General features: G+C 41.4%; 1 protein-coding gene across 1 annotated transcript; it reads right to left on the bottom strand.

The window, feature by feature from the left end:
* Positions 1-381: 381 nt before the first annotated feature.
* rab3ab (RAB3A, member RAS oncogene family, b) lies at positions 382-9,634 on the bottom strand. The gene is given in 6 exon segments (XM_062394960.1): positions 382-4,090; positions 4,587-4,676; positions 4,679-4,710; positions 5,288-5,406; positions 8,511-8,735; positions 8,833-9,634. Coding segments are annotated over 5 exon segments (657 nt in total). The 5' UTR covers positions 8,833-9,634; the 3' UTR covers positions 382-3,899.
* Positions 9,635-18,674: the final 9,040 nt, after the last annotated feature.

The following is an 18,674-nucleotide window of genomic DNA, read 5'->3' on the forward strand; positions in this document are numbered from 1 at the left end:
CTGTTATTTCTTTGTGCTCAGAGCAACCATCTGCATGTTTCATGAACATTATGAAATTAAATCATGTTATGGAGGCAAACATTTTTTCAATTTAGTCTGATCCTAAAGGTGTTCCAATATATTTAACATATGTGAAAAAAAATTCTTTCATTTTTCACGTACTCCTCGTGTGAAGAATGAAACATCTTGAGGTGATTTGAACGAGTAGCATCTAAACATTTCCCTACAAAATAAGATGTTTGGCTGCTAAACCTTGACGACCCTGATCTTTCATGATTCCACAGCAGTTTGTGTTTAAGGTCACATCAAGAAATTAGAAATGACTGTAACAGTAGGGTTCTTATTGACACATGAACAAAATCTTGAAAATCCAGAGTCTACTGATTGTTAGCAACTTTTTTTTTTTATTGTTTTACCACAAAGTACAGATAAAAACATCCACAGCAGATTCTCTCATCTTAACGGCCCGAACCGAGGAGGACTTGAAGAGGCAGTGATACCAGACTAAATAAAGTTCTATGTTTCTGCGTGCTAGTAGAAGCTCTAACGTCGGCAACCTCTACCAAGCTGGGTGGCATTTCTTTTAGTGCAGACACTTTAGAGTGTGTGTATTGCTTCGTAACTGAGTGACACATTCATTCACAAGCAGGCCTATAGCAATGAATGCAGATACAGTACAACATGGCTGTTTTGGGGGCTTCAAAGTTTTTTACTGACTTTTTTTTTTTACTCTCCTTTTTTTTGTAGATGTTGCAAGCCTGAGTTGATACAACACAATCCACACATATGACTCAAAGGTACAATATTTACAGATCTGGTGTATATAGAGAGGAAGACATATTAGATAGGATGAGAGTTTAAAAGTTTGGATTTTACCGGGAAAGAAACAGTCACAACCAGTAAGAAGAAAAATATAAGCAGGGGAGAAAAATTTAAATCAGAAAAATTATTTCCCAGGTTTGTCAATTTCCAAATAATCACTTTCGACTATAGAATCATCACTTTGTCTGGGGCCTCATTTCTCACACTTTAATATCCTTCTGTGGTTCCAGGTTAATTTTATGCTACACTCACATCAGTTAGACTTTTCTGATTCAGATTTAAGCTTGACCATAATTATGACTTCCAGAGTATCAGTCCATTGGTAGTAATGCCTCATTCATCAACGTTGTTACTGAAAAAATTCAAATTCAAATTCAAAATTGCACTGCACACTAGTCAGCCGTGAGTAACAATTTGAGAAAATGATTTTTCTAAAGGACCAGAGTTCTTGTATTTCCACCAAACAGCACTTTTGTTGTTTTATTACCAACTGAACGTTTAAACCCGGATCCCGCCTCTCATTCTGTTATTCTACTGCAACAACGGTGAGCTGCTTCGACAGTGGTCTTTGGTGAAAGGGAAACGCAGGAATACCCTGGAATCCAGTTTGAACTGGTTGAAACTGTAATAAAACAAGTGTGCACATTTTGCTCCTGTGATGACTCGCCTGGAGATAACATTACACACAAACAGACGAGTAAACGCAGGTCCACACAAGAGGCCGCCAGGATCTAATGTAGCTGCTCTGTAATACTGATCCTGAGGATGTCTTATTATCATTTACTTTGACAGATTTCTCTAATGTCCATAGATGATATGATGTCTCTCAATTGCCCTCAAGAAACATGTAAGTGAACATGAGCGATACCTGAACTGCACACGTACAACAGGCCTGAATCCATTCAGTGCAAATTCAGATTCAAAATCCAAACAGGTGCTGTGTATGTTTGATCCCGCCGGTCATTCTGGATCTAGACCGATGTTATTATTTTTAATTTATGCGACAGTTAGCTTCTTTTCCTTGTCTCGGATCTTACCATCCTCTCCGGTGCCGTCAGTTTAATCTTTGCTCTCCGAGGTCTTGAGGTCTCAGCATCGGCGAGACAAGTTAACTGCAGTTGTTCATAAAAGTGATTTTGATCTGGTGCTGGTTCATTTAGTGATGTTGAAACCTAGCCTGCACATCCTAGTGGCTGAAAGGGCTCGTATTTGTGGAACAGCCAACTCAGTTCTTGTGACTTTGTTTATCATGTGCCAGCTTATTCTCTCTGGGTGTTTTCTTTCACTCCCTGGGATCAAACTGTTACATTAAAGGCCAAATACCATAAATATTACCCAATAAAACAACATTGTTTATATCCTCCAAATCCATTTCAGTACAATTTAGACAACATTAAAATGTCTGATAATCGTCCCCCTTGTGTGAATAATTACTTCCACCAAGAAGGTTATATTTTCATTGGTGTTTGTTTGATTTATTTATTTTGCTGCATTACACAAAATTACAGAACAGGTTTCCACGGATATTAAAGGAAGGATGCAATATGGGTGAGGGAAGAACCCATTTACTTTTGGTGCCGCTCCGGATCAGATCCAGGATATTTTCCTTCACATATGTAGCAGCATGTAGCATTGTTAGCAAGCACAAGTGAGCTGTGTCCCAGTGAAGGATGAGGCTTGTACATCTCTATATTATCTGTGACATCAGGAAGTGTAAAATCAAAACATTTGCAACAACAATTGCCTCTGTCAGTTTTTAGGAGACTCACAACTCCTGATGTCACCTTCACCAAGTCTGGCCCATAAATACATTAATGATGCAACAAAACATTTCTCCACACGTCTCACTCCTCTAATATTAGAGCCTTAGAAAGATGTTACACTTCCTCAGCAGCAGGGCCGAAAATCCCACTGAAGTGGATTTGGAGGATGACAAACATGTTGTGTGACTTCTGATTCACACTCAAAGCGTCGCTCCACTACATTTTGCTCAGAAGGAAGATTGAATTTCTGACTTAGCAACCTCCCTGGAAAGCAGTAGGAGATCAAACCCACAGGGACAAGACGCAATCCACACACATCCTTCAAACAAACCCTACAACATATACCTTTTCTATATTTGATACTATCCTCATTGAAGTTCATTCCTTTTCAAATTCATTTTCAGAAATGCATACCTGTAGATATTATATATTTATATATATATATTGCACAACATTAATATGTACATTTGAAATAAATATAATCAAATAAAATGTGTCTTCATGTTTCACTATTTTTACCTAGCTATATCTTGTTCATATTTTGAAATAATAAACCGGGGCATCAGAATACAAAAAAGTTTGCTGAAGAAAAGTAAAAAAAAATAAAAAGCCAGACGGAGCTTAACACTACTCTTCCTAAAACCCGCAGCATCCATGTTGAGATGCAAGCTGAGGAAAAAAGTAACACAGATCCATGTATATATGATTCCATATGCATCCAGAATCATATAAGAAATATAACACGTCGGTATGGAGCAGCTTTCAGCTGAATCATCCCTCTAACATATAGGTAACTCAACTGTGACCTCGTTGGTCTCCAAGGCTGACATCTTCTCAAAACATTTGACGGACATGAAACGAAGTACTGTAAACATGGGAAGGATTGAAATGGCACTCTGAGGACAAACGCCGTCAAATCCTTTAAACCACACTGAGGAGCAGGGGGACAACGGACAACAGGTCTGGAAACTGAAAGAACACAGGTTGCAAAGAGTCTGAAACACTTTGGTTTAACTAAACCTGCTTTGGCATCAGCCTGGTTCAGCACTGATCCAAAATCAGCCCAAACACATTTTAGGTCCTGTATGCGGAGGAGCCAGAAGCAAACACACCTCAAGCGCTGGTCCACGAGAACCTCAGAGCGTTTCAGACACTTTTCAACCTGATTCTTGTGACTAAGAGCCAACGACCCTTACTGACATACAGAGAGAAGCAGGAAAGTAAGTGAAAAGGGTGAAGGAGAATAGACCCGGGGTCTGGTATCCAGTTGAGGGAGAAGTAGAAGAAGGAGGAGGGAGGAGGGAGCAGTCAGCTTTAACATGCACAGTCCTGGTGAGGTGGAGCGGGCTGCTCTGTCAGCTGGGGCCCCTGTTTGGCCCCTGTGACAGCAGGATCTCCGGCGTCCAGGCTTTCAGACATCTTTTCACAGATGATGTCGACCAGGCGCTCGAAGGTCTGCTTCACATTGATGTTGTCCTTGGCACTGGCCTCGAAGAACTCAAAACCTGGAGGGGAAGGAGGGTGGGGGGGGGGGGGGGGGGTCAGAGAGGTTTAAAAGGTGCTGGATGGATTCACCTGAAGCTAATGATCAGTTTCCTGTCTGCTGTATTTTGAGATTAAACTCACAGGAACTAATTTCCCTCCCCTTTATTCTATATGAGTTCAAGGCTTGACATGGGCATGAGTGTGAAAGTCAAAATACTAAAACTAGATTCTAAACATTCCATTCTGACATGGTATGAATACATCATAATGCTAAGGTTAATATTTTTTTGGGGAAATACACGATTCAAGATTCAAGAAATCAAGATTTGGACACGAATGTACGTAACTCCTTGCAGCACCACGCATTGTCATTCAAAGAACATGACATACGTTAGACTTTATTTCTGTTAAGTTTTGAGTCCTCAGTAAACTCTGACCAGTGTACAAAACTGTGAGTCATGTGTTTGCATAGTGTGTCTTTGTATGTGTGTGTGTGTGTGTGCACTATAAACTCACCGAGGTGATCCGACAGCTGCCGGCCTCTATCTCCGCCCACCACTCGCTCGTCCTCCATGTCACACTTGTTTCCTACCAGCAGCACCTGGCGTTGTCCCACGAGTACGTCTTAATCTGAGTGGACCTGGGAAACAGAGAGGAACCTCAGAGGCTGTGTCATCTCACTGCAGCTACTTCAAATCACTCTTTAAATCCCAAACAAGTTGTTGTACAACAGGAAAGATTAGAGAAAAATGAAAAGAGATTTACACATAAGAACATTCTCTCCTACTCATCATCTCATGACCCCACAGAATTGATCTTGCAACCCTTTGGGGGTTCACTTTGAGACGGAGGAACCACACCATGATGATCCCTTCCGTTTTCTAAGATACAGAAAAACGAAGGTCGACTTCAGCACCAAAGTCCCGTCAGGAGCCAGAAAGGATAAAAGATAGTGATCCCTGCAGCATCCGGTTCTCCGACAGGCACAGAGCACTCGGACGCAGCGGACCATTAAAACAATAGGTTCTGAACCTGAACCGGATCATCTTCACCGTTCATCAATGGGCAGTATCATCTATTTCAAGCCTGGTGCTGATTATCTAGATATAACTTGATACGCACGCACGCACGCACGCACGCACACACACGCACACGCACACGCACACACACACGTATATCTCCGTGTTGACCAAACCCCCACCAAGCCAGCTACGCACCAGTCCTGGACGGCGTTGAAGGACTCCTCATTGGTGATGTCGTACATGAGGATGAAGCCCATGGCTCCTCGGTAGTAAGCCGTGGTGATGGTGCGGTAACGCTCCTGACCCGCCGTGTCCTGGAAAAGAAGCAAGCAGGAGATTGAGGGGGACAGTTTTATAATCTCTGGTGTCATGTCTCAGGATGAACTTTTAGGTGTTGATAGTCTCAAAAAGAGGTGAAGAGGTTCGGATGTATCAATTACAAACACAAAACCATTAAGAGTTAAAGTTTAGTTAACAAATTGCTTCTCTACAATTGATGGTTATAGCGCACCCTTAATTCTTAAAACAACTACCCCTGGATTAATGATTATTTTCAGAGTTGTGAAACGATACAGGAAGTGGACAGTTTAAAGAATATGATGTGAGGTGTTATTATCAGACCACAAGTTTGCGCATTACTTTGTTGTTCTGAATTATCTATAAGTGCCTTATCTAGATATTTAAAATCTACAAATGTCCCAAGAGACAGGAGTTAGAAAAGCTAAGTGTCCAGCCATCATTTCAGAAATGTTGAGCCTGTCGATGAGTCATAGACAAACACACACTCTGAGGATCAGACATTATAATCAACATGTCAGACAGACACATCGTGCCCACGTGTTCCAGTAAAGCCACCGTATAAAACGGGTTGTAAAATAGTTGGGTGACACTTCATCCGCCCCTGCTCTTTTCTTTATCTCTGTGCTGAGCTTTGCCAAAAGAGCCTCTTCCTCCCTCCCTCCATCCATCTGTCTCTCTCTCTGTCTCTCTCTCTGTCTCTCTCTCTGTCTCTCTCTCTGTCTCTCTCTCTGTCTGTCTCTCTCTCTGTCTGTCTCTCTCTCTGTCTCTCTCTCTGTCTCTCTCTCTGTCTCTCTCTCGATGGCTACAGGCTCGGGTGAGGTTGAATTTCAGCGCTAAACCCTAATGAACGCTCAGGGAATTAAAGCTCAGTGCTTCTGATACTCAACACCCTGCATCTCCCTCCGAGCCGAGCAGCCTCAGGTTAAACAGCATCCCTCCTCTGCTGTCAGGCTGGAGATCAGCAAGAGGGAAAGAGACCGACACGCACACAAAACACATTTCGTTTTTTTAAGAATCTATTCTTGGACCAATCGATGCATCTATTGACTCAAACACACACGATCGCTCTGATCCTTCAGGTCACGTAGTGTGTGGCATGTATTTTAGCGTGTTGTAGCTCCGACCTTCACAGTCCATACTGTTGGTTGTAATGTTCTTCTTGACTGTAAGTAGCACAGAGTGGCATGACATAATGAACACGTAAGAGCTCTAAATACAGTTGAGACCAAAATATTGGCAGATGTTTAAATGTTTATCTCCCATAAGGCAAGAATTTAAAGTAGTAGTAGTAAATGATTTGGACCATTTTGGGGGGATTTTATGGAACAGTTCCTTAAATTCAATCAAGTCACAACAAATTGAATAGATATTAATCCACTAAATAGGCCTGATCTTTTCCTTAGAAATCAGTAGATATATTGTACGGAGTGAGATTTACTATTGGACAAATTAAATACACTTATTACATACACACACAAACACCACAGTGTCAAGTGTACACCACATAAATCTACATGAATGAGATCAACTACACATTGAACGATAAATACACAGTGTATGTGGATTTCTGAGCCCATGACTCAAACCATTTTAATTTTTTACTCCCATGGAGTCTCAGCTGAGATGTTGTGAGGTGGGGGAAGGGGACTTTATGTGTGTGTGAGTTTGTATGATTGTGTGTGCGTTGGTACTGTGTGTGTGTGGTGTGTGTGTGTACAGGGGGGGGGGGGGAGAACTCTACTCTGGGAGATGTGTAGTAATGGGGGAGGGGGAGAGCAGCGCCCAGCCGTTTGGTTTCTCATGTTCTGATTGGCTGATTGTGCCTTCTGTACCAGAGGCAAGACCTGACGAGGGCTGACAACAGAGGCAGCTGAACACACACACACACACACACACACACACACACACACACACACACACACACACACACACACACACACACACACACACACACACACACACACACACACACACACACACACACACACACACACACACACACACACACACACACACACACACACACACACACACACACACACACACACACACACACACACACACACACACAGTTCCCAGCTCGCCATCGCAGCCCGGCCTGCTGCGGAACATGTGGTGAAGGTGGAGATGATGTCACGGACCTCAACCTGACAGTGAAACTCGGGGCTCACCTCACTGAGGGGAGCCTCAGTGCACTCGTCTCTCCTCTTTGCTCTATGAGTGGGTTTACTGTGAAGCGCTCAGGAGCCAAAGCCTGGTGTTTACTCCTCCTGAGGGCAAGTGACTGTAACCATGTTGTGCATTGGGCTCCTGTCATTTCTCATATTCTACTCTGTCAGCTGGAAAAGCAGTTTGTCCACTGTGATCTGAGGACAGGAAAGTGGTGACCTGGATATTTGATTCGCGGTATTACGAGAACCAATTCATAATTATGTGCTATCCATATTTATCAATCTATAAATAAGGTTTTGTTTTAGAGATTCAAGTTATGATGATAATTAACTTGATTTGTATAGAACCTTTCATACAAGAAATGCTCTCTATTATCTGAGAAACCCGCAGAGGGGCAAACGAAAAAATACACTTGGAAAAGGGCAGAACCTTAGGAAAAAAAAAATTAAATGCATAAACCAAATTATGCTTTAACGCGTCAGCCAAACATACGACCAGCTGCAGATTAGAAACACAAGAATGTTTGTCTAACAAGCAACTTGCAAACAATAGTGTAGAAAACCAGACAATTTTCATATACTATGGCTCTAAAGCAACTGTAGAAGTAATATGAAGTTTATTGACCTTATTTTGTGTCTTACTGCCAACAGACATTGTCAGCAGTTGAGGTGAGTGGATTATTGTATGTGTAGATTTAAGTAAATGTGAGTTAACTGTAGTGAAATCGGAGGTGAATCTGATTCAATCGTCAGATTCGTAAAAATGAGTAAAAGTTAATTAAAAGGTTTTTAGTTCACGGCTTAGTTGCAGCACTGTCGAGCCTCACGGCCGACCAGGACCTTCTGCACTGAGTTCTCATGTTGTCCCTGTCAGTGATATCGGTTGTTGTCTCTACACGTCAGCCCTGGGACTGGATAGATGGATATTTAGTTAAATGACGTCTTACCCAGATCTGTAATTTGATCCTCTTGTCGTTCCTGTAGATGGTCTTCACCTTGAAGTCGATGCCCACCGTGCTGACAAAGGCTGGTGTGAAGGAATCATCGGCGTAGCGGAACAAGAAGGAGGTTTTGCCCACGCTGCTGTTTCCGATGATGAGGATCTTGAACATGTAGTCGAAGTTTTGGTCCGAAGACTCCTTCTGCCCGTAGGTTGCTGTTGCCGAGGCCATCTACGGAGGAAGATTAAAACGTTACTCAAACAACTGCTGTGACCTCAGGATGGGCCCATCCCGAAAAATCAAAAATTTTAATTTCCTGTTTGATCACCTCCGGACACACCCTTTAGAACAAGGTTTTATGGTAATCTGATTGGTTTGACAAATGACTAATTGTTTTAGTTAATTTGATGCGTTCCCCTTTCACCGTAGGGTAGTGAACTGAACATCTCTGGACTCTGAACTGTTGATCAAATAAAAAGCTATTTGACTGCATCTCATTAGTCGATAGGAAACCACACCAGATGTTTTTCACAACATCTTACAATCAGAATTATTAACTGAGCACATAATCAATGAATAAGCCGTGTAAAGTGGCATGGATGTTGTTATTGATCGTAAATGGAGGCACAAACTGAGGCCATAGTTTGCAGGACACGAGGACAGTGAGGACGTAGGGACACATGTAGGCTACACATGGGAAGTGCTGTGAGTGTCTACACATAAACACTAATAAAATAATACTGTATATAAACAGAAGACTAGTGTCTTTCCATGAACATTTAGCTGATTCCCTCAGTATCCCTATATTTGCAACTTGTCCATATATTAAAAAAACATTTCCTCATTATATGAATAGAACATGTAATCTGTCAGCATTTATGTTTCTCACCAATGATTTGTATATAAAGACGGTTTCCAGGAGACAGGGTTTCCTGGACTGGTTGCTAGCAAAGGCAGCGCTCGGAGTTAATGAGCAAACAACACACGCATTATTCAAATTAAACCCTGTCTCACACAGAAAAGGTCATTCAAGCAGAAAAACAAGATGAGATTCTATCAACATCTGTTAAACAAAAGGATAACAAATGACGAGTCAGGCTTAAGCATTGCACATTTGCTTCATGGTAATTAATCAAATTTTTAGTTCTTCTTGCTCTGAGTTCATGTTAGCAGGGCTTCCGACACACACAGCATGGAAGCCAGGCCGGTGTGCGCTCCAGTGCAAGTCAATCCCAAATTAAACACTCTGCACCACCCTGCTCTCTTGATGACTCTCTTTCACCAGGGCAGTGAGATAAAGGGCCATGAAAAAATGATCACCATCCTCGTGTGTAGGCCAGGTAGCTTTAAAACATAGGAGGAATAAAGTGTATGTGGTGTATTGAAAAATTATATTATTCCCTTTTGTGTAAAATAGACTGAAATGTCTCTACGTGCTCGAAAGACATCAGTTTTATTGACCTTGTACATTGTGTTTACAACTTTCGTTGGATTAATCGACCCGTTGTGTCACGGATGCTCGCACTGAATGTAAACACTAATCTCCCAGTCAGTTTTGTGCATTGATAATTCAAATACAGTACACAAAATAACTGCAAATTCATCCATGTTGACAACAAGAGAAAAGCAGCTGTACTTTGTGCACCTTTATGAACAGAAACAACAACTGCAGAAAAATGGGAAAAGGACAATATGGTTTCTGTTTTGCAGCATCTGAGCTACAGTCAGTTAGTTTCAAATATTAATATCATATAATAATAGTAACACCAGCCTGCTACAGCTTGTAAAGCGTGCACATCCAAATTTGTGCAAAGAGAACCAAAAGACAAGAAATGTCTCCAGTGAGGTTCCCACAAACTAGTTAATTATGTCCCAGGTAACATTTCAGGCACAGACCCTTCTTCAGAACTGTGGGGAATCAAACCCAAATTTCTGACATTCACTCCGATCATCCAACAGCCACATTGCTAATCATTTGATTCAAACTCAATTTAAAATGAGTTGGGTTTATTTAATTTGTGACGAACCATAAGCTGCTTGACTCAAACTCCCACCACTTGCTGTTCTGTAGCCGTACAAGCCATCACTGAGAATTCAGGGATACGAGGCCTAAAATGATTCCGGAGACCTTGTTGACTCTTAAGAGCCATGACTTGAGCCCACTCGACTTTGACTCCATACACCCTGCTCTATATTTAGACTATTATCTCCACTCGGCAGCGGTGGAACACTAGAACTCTCTGGGAATAAAGCACAAACAAAACAAGCGCACCGTCCTCCTCACAGCTCCGGCCTATCGGTTTACATGAGGAAACGGTGAGATGCTCGCTAAATAATAAAGAAGCTCCGACCCTTCCTCAACACATTCATTACTTTCTACGGAATGATGCTGAGAAGACTTAAAGCTTCCATAAGACATGTGACAGTTCACGTGACAGCAAAAAACTGTTTATAAAGAAAACCGGGGAGAGGAAAAATCATGGAGCAATATATTACTGAGATTATTGTTTTTATGATTTCTGGTCTAATTTGTGCAGCTAGGATATTTATTTTCAGCTTGTTGATCTCAGAACATCAGAATTTGCTGCAGCCGCATGGTTGTCAATCTCCATTTAGTTGACTGATAACTTCAGCTCCGCCTGTGACGTCAAGAATAATCTGCAGCCCGGAGCTCCTGTGTTTACTTCAAGAGACGCCACGATTTTCTGAGAAGATTTTACACCAATAAAAAGCTTAATTCCTAAAGAAGAAATATATTATGTCAAAGATGGAGGTAAAATTAAATGTTAGATTGGATTCAATGATCAATTTTACTTGAAGACAAACACGAAATTTGAAGACAATGATCTAAAAATGTAAACAAACTCTGCAGGGAATCAACATTTAAAGACCAAATTTCTAATTCTAATTCTGTGTTAAACATGACCAATTCGGACACAAGTGTTGTTGTTAATTTCAAGTCGGCACATTTGTCATTTTCCAATTCAGCATCCATGTTGTTTGAACAGCAAATACACTTGGCCCTGTGTGAGCGCCCCTTGGCTTGTTGTTCTTAAAGTGAGTAGAGGTCATGTGCATTTTTAGCACATTGCTATCTGGAATCAGTGTCGAGCGATGGCTCCATTGAAACAACAACAGCCTGGTCTGAAGTCATTGGCGTCTGCGTACACAAGTACACAATGTGCATCACTCTGTAACACACACTGCGAAGCAGTATTGATAAATGAAAGCGGTGGATTATTTGATCAATAGTGTCAGTACATTGCAGAACTGTTTCCTCTGCTGGGATGTGTGTTCCTTACTACCTGGAAAAACCATCAGAACTACCAATCCACCAAGGTGCAAATGTACGTGGCTTTAAAAGTAACGGGAGCTGGCACTTTGATTGGTTTATGGAACATTTCTTCCAAAACCCACAAATGATTAAATAAAAGCGTATACAACCTTTTTTAACCAGGCTCCTGCTGAAGCAATGCTTTCCACCCCATTTCCAGCATTTCTGCTCTGATTCATGTACAAATTGAAAATGCCCAAACTCATTCATTTCCCAGGGTGCTGAGCTGCAGCCCTAATCACGTAGAAACAGTCACACAGTAGGATGCCTCAACGGTCTTCACTTATTATTTATAATTTCCTTCACATCTGATCCAACATGTGATCAAAATGCTACATATATATGATCAATTATTGATATTATATATTTATCAATATATAATATCAACAATTCTAAAAATGCAACCCGGACTGTTTCTCTGGCTCTGACTCCAGCAAAATCCCTTGGAAGCGAGATCACACTTGATCACAGCCAGTGTCTGGTGTTCGATTTCCACTCTGGCCAGCTTTATTAAAAATGTATCTACTTGTGTTACCGCTGCACCAAATTGCCTACTCAGCTCGGCAGCTACTTCTGCCCGTCGATGATTTCCTTTGGGCTGAGTCAGCCGTGTTCCAGTAAGTCAGACCAGAAACACTCAAAGCCTCAGGGCCTAGATTGTATTCTTCATGTAAACCTTTTGATAACATTTGCTTCTACGTCAGTGCAAATTTAAAACTCTGATTCTGCACCAAATAGTTAGTTTACCACCTACAGAGAAAAAAAAGCATGCAACAGTTATTTATAGCAGCGATTAGAAGACATGACAAATTAGCAGCCTCTGTTTGGAAGTCTGGATCTTGTCAAACACTTCCAGCGGCCTTTGTTGGCATTCAGAGGAGGTCGGTTCAGTGTCGGCTGCACACGGCGAGATTACTGCAGCCTTTCCTCTGCGTCTCAGCGATTAGCTGAGGAGAACAGAGTTGGCTTAACATTCACTAAACACTAATTTGATACAGAAGCCTACAAACCGAGGACCCTGCGCTTAATCTCAAGGTAATTAACAAATTCTCATTATGCACGTGTCATGCGGGATGCTACTGCTGCTGCCGCCGCTTTCATTTGTCCATCCTTCCTTTTTGTTGCTGAATGTGCAGACTCATGATCGTGCTCCTCCGCAGGGATCAATGCAGCCTCATCTTCATCATCATTATGAAGTCAAGATGTACATCCATCTATTATCTAGGGTTGTGGGGGGTGGGCTGCGTCCGATCCCAGGTGACATTAGGGGGGAGGGGTGCAGCTTCGACAAGTCACCAAGGTAAGCATGCACGGACATACGATCATTCGCTCACATTCACACCTACAGTCCATTTACAGTGTCCCATTATCCTAACCCAAATCTGCAGGTCTTTGGACTGTGGGAGGACGCCTGAGTATGGGGGAGAAAACCAGGAACCATCATTGTTCACAGTAATCCGTCCAGTAGTTTTTGTGTAATCCTACCAACTAAAAGACAAACGCAAAAGGAAAACATAATCTCCTTGGGAGGTAAATATCTCTAAATATCTCTGAAATGCAATTGCAGCAAACGGTTTGACACCAAATTACACCGAAAGGATTCAATTTATAAGATACAAGTCACAATAGTATATTATAAATTTGCCAACTAGATTCAGAAAAAATATCTCAAATCATTTTACGGTCAGTACTTCTCCTGCATCCAAGGAACCATTGAGTAATACTGAAACACTCGCAAATGGTTTGACGAGCAGTGTCAGGCCAGTCAGACGAGGCGGAGTGTCAGGTGGGACAAACTGCACAATGGGCACTGCCAGAAGCTGCTGAGCAACATTCATCTCCTCTCTCATAGAGGGGGAAGGGGAGATGGAGGAAGAGGAGGAGGAGGGGCTTGCCTTTATCAGGACTGGTATATTTGGGGCTTTGAGTTTTACTGTGAAATCCATGATAGGACTTGACTCGGTTGTCCAAACGTCTAAGGTCACATTGAGCGTGAGTGTTCATTCGTGCCTTCGTTCTCATGCTGGGGTGATTCTGATGGAGAGATTTCAATACCGAGACCAGGAAAAGTGCATTATTAAACATATTTCACACTATGGTATGAAAACCATAGGGGTTCTGCTCACCTACATTGATCTTAATCAGCAACATGCAGGTCAACATCTCCATTGAGTGATATCTGCTTCACTCTGTCTGGATTTTCAACAATAAAACAAGAGGGCGAATCCGAATTTCTTAAATCCTGATCTAATCATGACTAAGGGTTGAGACTTTCAGTGCCGAACAATGACATCATCAAGCTCCTCTAAACCTGTCACCTAAAAGAGATTGAGGAGCTCCAGGAGGCTGAATTGATCCCGAGCTAAGTGCTGCTGCGATCTGCGAGCCGGGCCCATTTAATCAGCGTTGGCTGGCTTCCCGCAGACTCGCAGCTAATCTCCAGCTGATCCCGGATCTCCCAAACACCTTCTCAGCTCACAGACGGTTACTGAGACACCTGCTGAGGTGACTGACAGAGGCACAACAACAACACCACCACCTGATCCCATCGTAGAGAAAAGGGCGTATTCAAGTTTTACTTCATGCTGGACACTGCATTGGACCTGAGTGCTGGATCACCTGAAATGATCAGCCTGTTGCCACAAGATGATCCAGGGGTTTGAACCAGGCCCAACGCTGTGGTGTAAAGCTCCACTTCACACCCATCTGGATCCTTTTTGACAGAATGTGAAAGTCTGTTCGACTCATTTCAGCTTTTCCTACATTTACTGATGAGTCTCACCAAGCGACAGTAATCTGACCTAAACAGGTAAACACATTGCAGGGCGAGCGCTATAAGAATGAAATTCAGCTTTAGTTTTAAATGAAAATGATAAATCTTCACAATCAAACACTGGTTTCTACATCTGCTTTACATCTTTGCAGTGTAATCAACTGATAGTGGAGTGTTGGGAATTGATACCGATACCAATATAAAAATTTCTGAAACCGCTATACTGCATTTTTTTGTTCTGTAAAATAAAGTGAAGAATATCGAAGAATATTGGCAGACATAAATGCAGATACCAATATATCATTATATTAATTATCAGCCAATTGATAAATCACTCAGGTCGAATGTAAAGATATTTTACTTTATCGTCTTAAACGTCATGTCTGCACCTGCGAAGAGGCTGATAAAAACAAATCAATTGAGTCCTGGAGGGATATGGCTGTTGTTCCAGAGTGAAGCCAGCAGGCAGTTGACCTCTGACCTCACTGACAAACTGCTGGCCTTCGCAGCTTTCCTCTCTTTCTGGTGGCTTGATCTCTTTCTAGGAAAAATAAAGTAGTAGCCTATTCACCATTTTTGATGCTAAATCGTATTATAGACTGCTTTCATTTTTATTAAATTAGACACTCAAACTGGACAACTGAAACCTGGTAAAAGGAATTAACAAAAATAAAAAAATAAAATACTAAACAGCAGAAAAGATGTAGATTGGTGTCACTAACACGGCAGTGATGTGACACTGCCTCCAGGTTTTCTGAGACGGCAATATTTCCCCCTTTTTGCTCCAATCACGTGTCTCCGTTTCTTGGAAGCGTGGGGATGCAGATGAGGAGGGTAGGCTAAAAATAGCATCTCTTCATCTTTCTTTCCTCCAAAGCAAATAGAGAGCAGAGAGGGCAGCAGCCGGGATGAGAGAGATGTGTTTAGCGCTGGAGACTGCAGGTGAATTCAGGACGTTTGTCTGTTCGTAAAGCAGTTTAAAACAGTTGTCTTCTTTTTTATACGTTTATATACCAACTGTATGTGTTTAATTTCCAGAACCTACTTCGATTATGAATGCAGGTTCTGCACGAAAGCTGCTGACAGATAACGTGTTGGGCTTTGAATTCTCCGAGGAAAATCTCTCGGTAAACAGTCAGTAATGTAACAAAAGGCTTCGGCCCTCGGTTGGATCCTGGTTGGTACTGTAGCAGTTCGTCACAGGCGACGTGGACGTCCACGTGTTTTTTTAAAAAGAGAAATTGCAGTTGCGTCACTCCTGCCCTCAGGTCGGACTGCCAGTAACTTTCCTGACAGCAGAGGAAGAGCAGATGTGCCCTGCAGACTGTGAGCTCCTCACATTCAGAGTGTTTGAATAGGATGAAACATCTTCACCAGATTAGGGGGAAATTGGCCCCTGGGCACAGATCTATCAAAGGGCCCTCAAATCTCCCCAAACAGGATCCCTGGTGCACAATTGCAAAGTGGAGTTTTCATTTTGTGGTTAATTTGCATCTTATTGTTGTAATTTGGTGTTTCTTTGTAGTTCCCTTGAGTGTCTTGAGGTTATTTGTAATATCTGTGTATCTATAAACTGAACCTTGTGGCATTCAAACAACAAATATATTAATTTCTCATAGAGGTGATATATTTACAGGTTCAAAGGAATTTAACTGAAGCACCAGAACCTCCACCTTCCACCTATAGCTTAAATATTGAGACACACACACACACACACACACACGCACGCACACACGCGCACACACACACGCACACGTTTCGTAAATCACAAATTCGGCACAAAAAAAAATATCCACTAATGAAGCTAACGTTTAATTCAGCAGGCGATTCAATATGTGGAATATGTTTTCACTCATCTTATCTCTGCGGTATAAATATGTGTTTTGGCCACTCCCAACACAAAGAGGTCAATTCACAGCCGTTTCTCTGGGTTGTTCTTCCCCTGGTCTGAACTGTGCTGTTGCGGTAAAGACAACACACACACTCAAGGCAATTCAGTTGAGAGCACAAAGCAAGATTATTTTCACCACAGGAAGACCACATATGGTGCAAAATAACATGTCACACTGACACAATATTCCTATAATCCTCCTCATATTCAGACTGATGGTAAAGCTGCATTATTCAGTGGTGAACTGAGCTTATTTCATTATTATAATAATGAATGAACATTATTAGAAAACGTTTGATAATTTAACAAATTTATGATAAAAAAAATAACACGATTGTCTCTCCTCTGGTTTTCTTTATGAGTGGATAACAGGGTTTTGAATGGTTTTTCTGCTATTCCAGGTCCAAACCCATTTATTTGTTCCTGGTTTAATTTCCACCATCGGACGGTGTGAAACGCCTTTTCCTGCAGGACAGGCCCCGAGTCCACCCGGAGATCCACCAAACCAGCTGCTGCCTCCACATGCATCCACACTGAGAACACGATCCACCATCCACCTTACACATCTGGGACGGTTTCACGGTTTTCACGATGAAAACTGCTGCTCTCAGGGAGAATATTCGAGGTTCTTCTATCTGAAATCCTTCATTTGATATTTCGGTATCAAGTAAAAGATAAATACAGGATACAATTGACTGTATAGATGTAGACGTGTGTTTTATATATCTGTACAATAATGCAATAAATGAATAAAGACGGAAATCTCACCTTTATAGATTTCTATCTGACTGCTATCCACCGCGTCCAGCACCCGCACAAACACCACCACAGTCAAGTCAGAAAGGTTCTGAACTGCATCCGGATAAGAGTTCCAAAATAAAAGCCGTTTAAGGAACTGGGGTTAAATTACAACTTAAATGTGTCAATATTGTTTTGGAAAAGGAGATGCATATTTTTATACGCAGTGTTGTTTTGTAGGTCTCTGTAGGCATTACCAACATTTCTTTAACATCCAGCAGTTAAACCCAATATATCACAGAGATTTATGCTTCATCACGGACATATTCCACCCACATCATCGTTCTCTGCATCCCTCGGTTTGATGGAATTCATTATAAACGAGAAGAGACAGTCATATCATGTTATTCATCTATAGAGGTCTGTTTTAAAACTTCTAAATTACCCAAGCTCTTTTTTCTCATTTCAAAACCAGAACAAACAACAAAAGATCCAGAAAACACTTAATTTGAGACATCCTTCATGTTTACACATTAACATTGGCAGAACTGGATTCAGATACTTTGCACCTGCTAAATGGAATGATTTACAAACTTTACAAAATTGAATATAGAATAATCCGAGCCATGTTTCACTAGTGTGTTTCATCTAATTGTAAGCATTGTAGTTCTCTTTACCCTAGAATGGGCCTTTTATATCAAAATACTTTATATCAAAATACTTTATATCAAAATACTTCAGGAGGAATACATCAATAATCAGAAGCGATCCTCTCTACGGAGGCTGCCATGTTTTTTTACAGCAGCCCAGATTGGACAAACTAAAAACCTTTTGAGTTTTTATGACAGCTGAAGGCTACCACAGGTTCTCTCTCATATTAGAAAGGGGAGGTTGAACTGCAACGTGCAACTTCACCAGTAGATGTCACTAAATTCCACACAGTGAACCAGCAACTAAAATCAAATTGCAAAAAATTGCACTTAATTTTTGGATTATATTTTGGTTTAAGTGAAATAAGACATTTCATCCCAACTATGAGGATTTAACAATGAGAAAATAGAGCGATTCGCATAATAATTGTGAGGCTCATCCAATGTACTTAAATGCTTTATTTTTCCATATCTCTCCAGTTATTGTAACAATTTTTTTTATAACTCTCTGCAATGCTTCAAACTGTATTAAAAGTGATATACAAATAAAGTTTGACTGACAGAGTTAAAATTATAAATCAACAACCGTGTCTTCACTTTCATATTTAGCTTTGCACACGTGTACCACTGACTGACATGAATCACTGGAGAAACGCTGACCCATGATGTAAAAACTCATGCTTGTCAAAATGTACTGCATATATTACCCACAATGCAACACCACCTCCATAAGTGGGTTTCGAACACCACACTTGCATCTTTTCTTCATCAAACATGAATCTCA

The sequence above is a fragment of the Platichthys flesus genome, chromosome 9 (assembly GCF_949316205.1).
Source record: "Platichthys flesus chromosome 9, fPlaFle2.1, whole genome shotgun sequence".
Lineage (NCBI taxonomy): Eukaryota > Metazoa > Chordata > Actinopteri > Pleuronectiformes > Pleuronectidae > Platichthys > Platichthys flesus.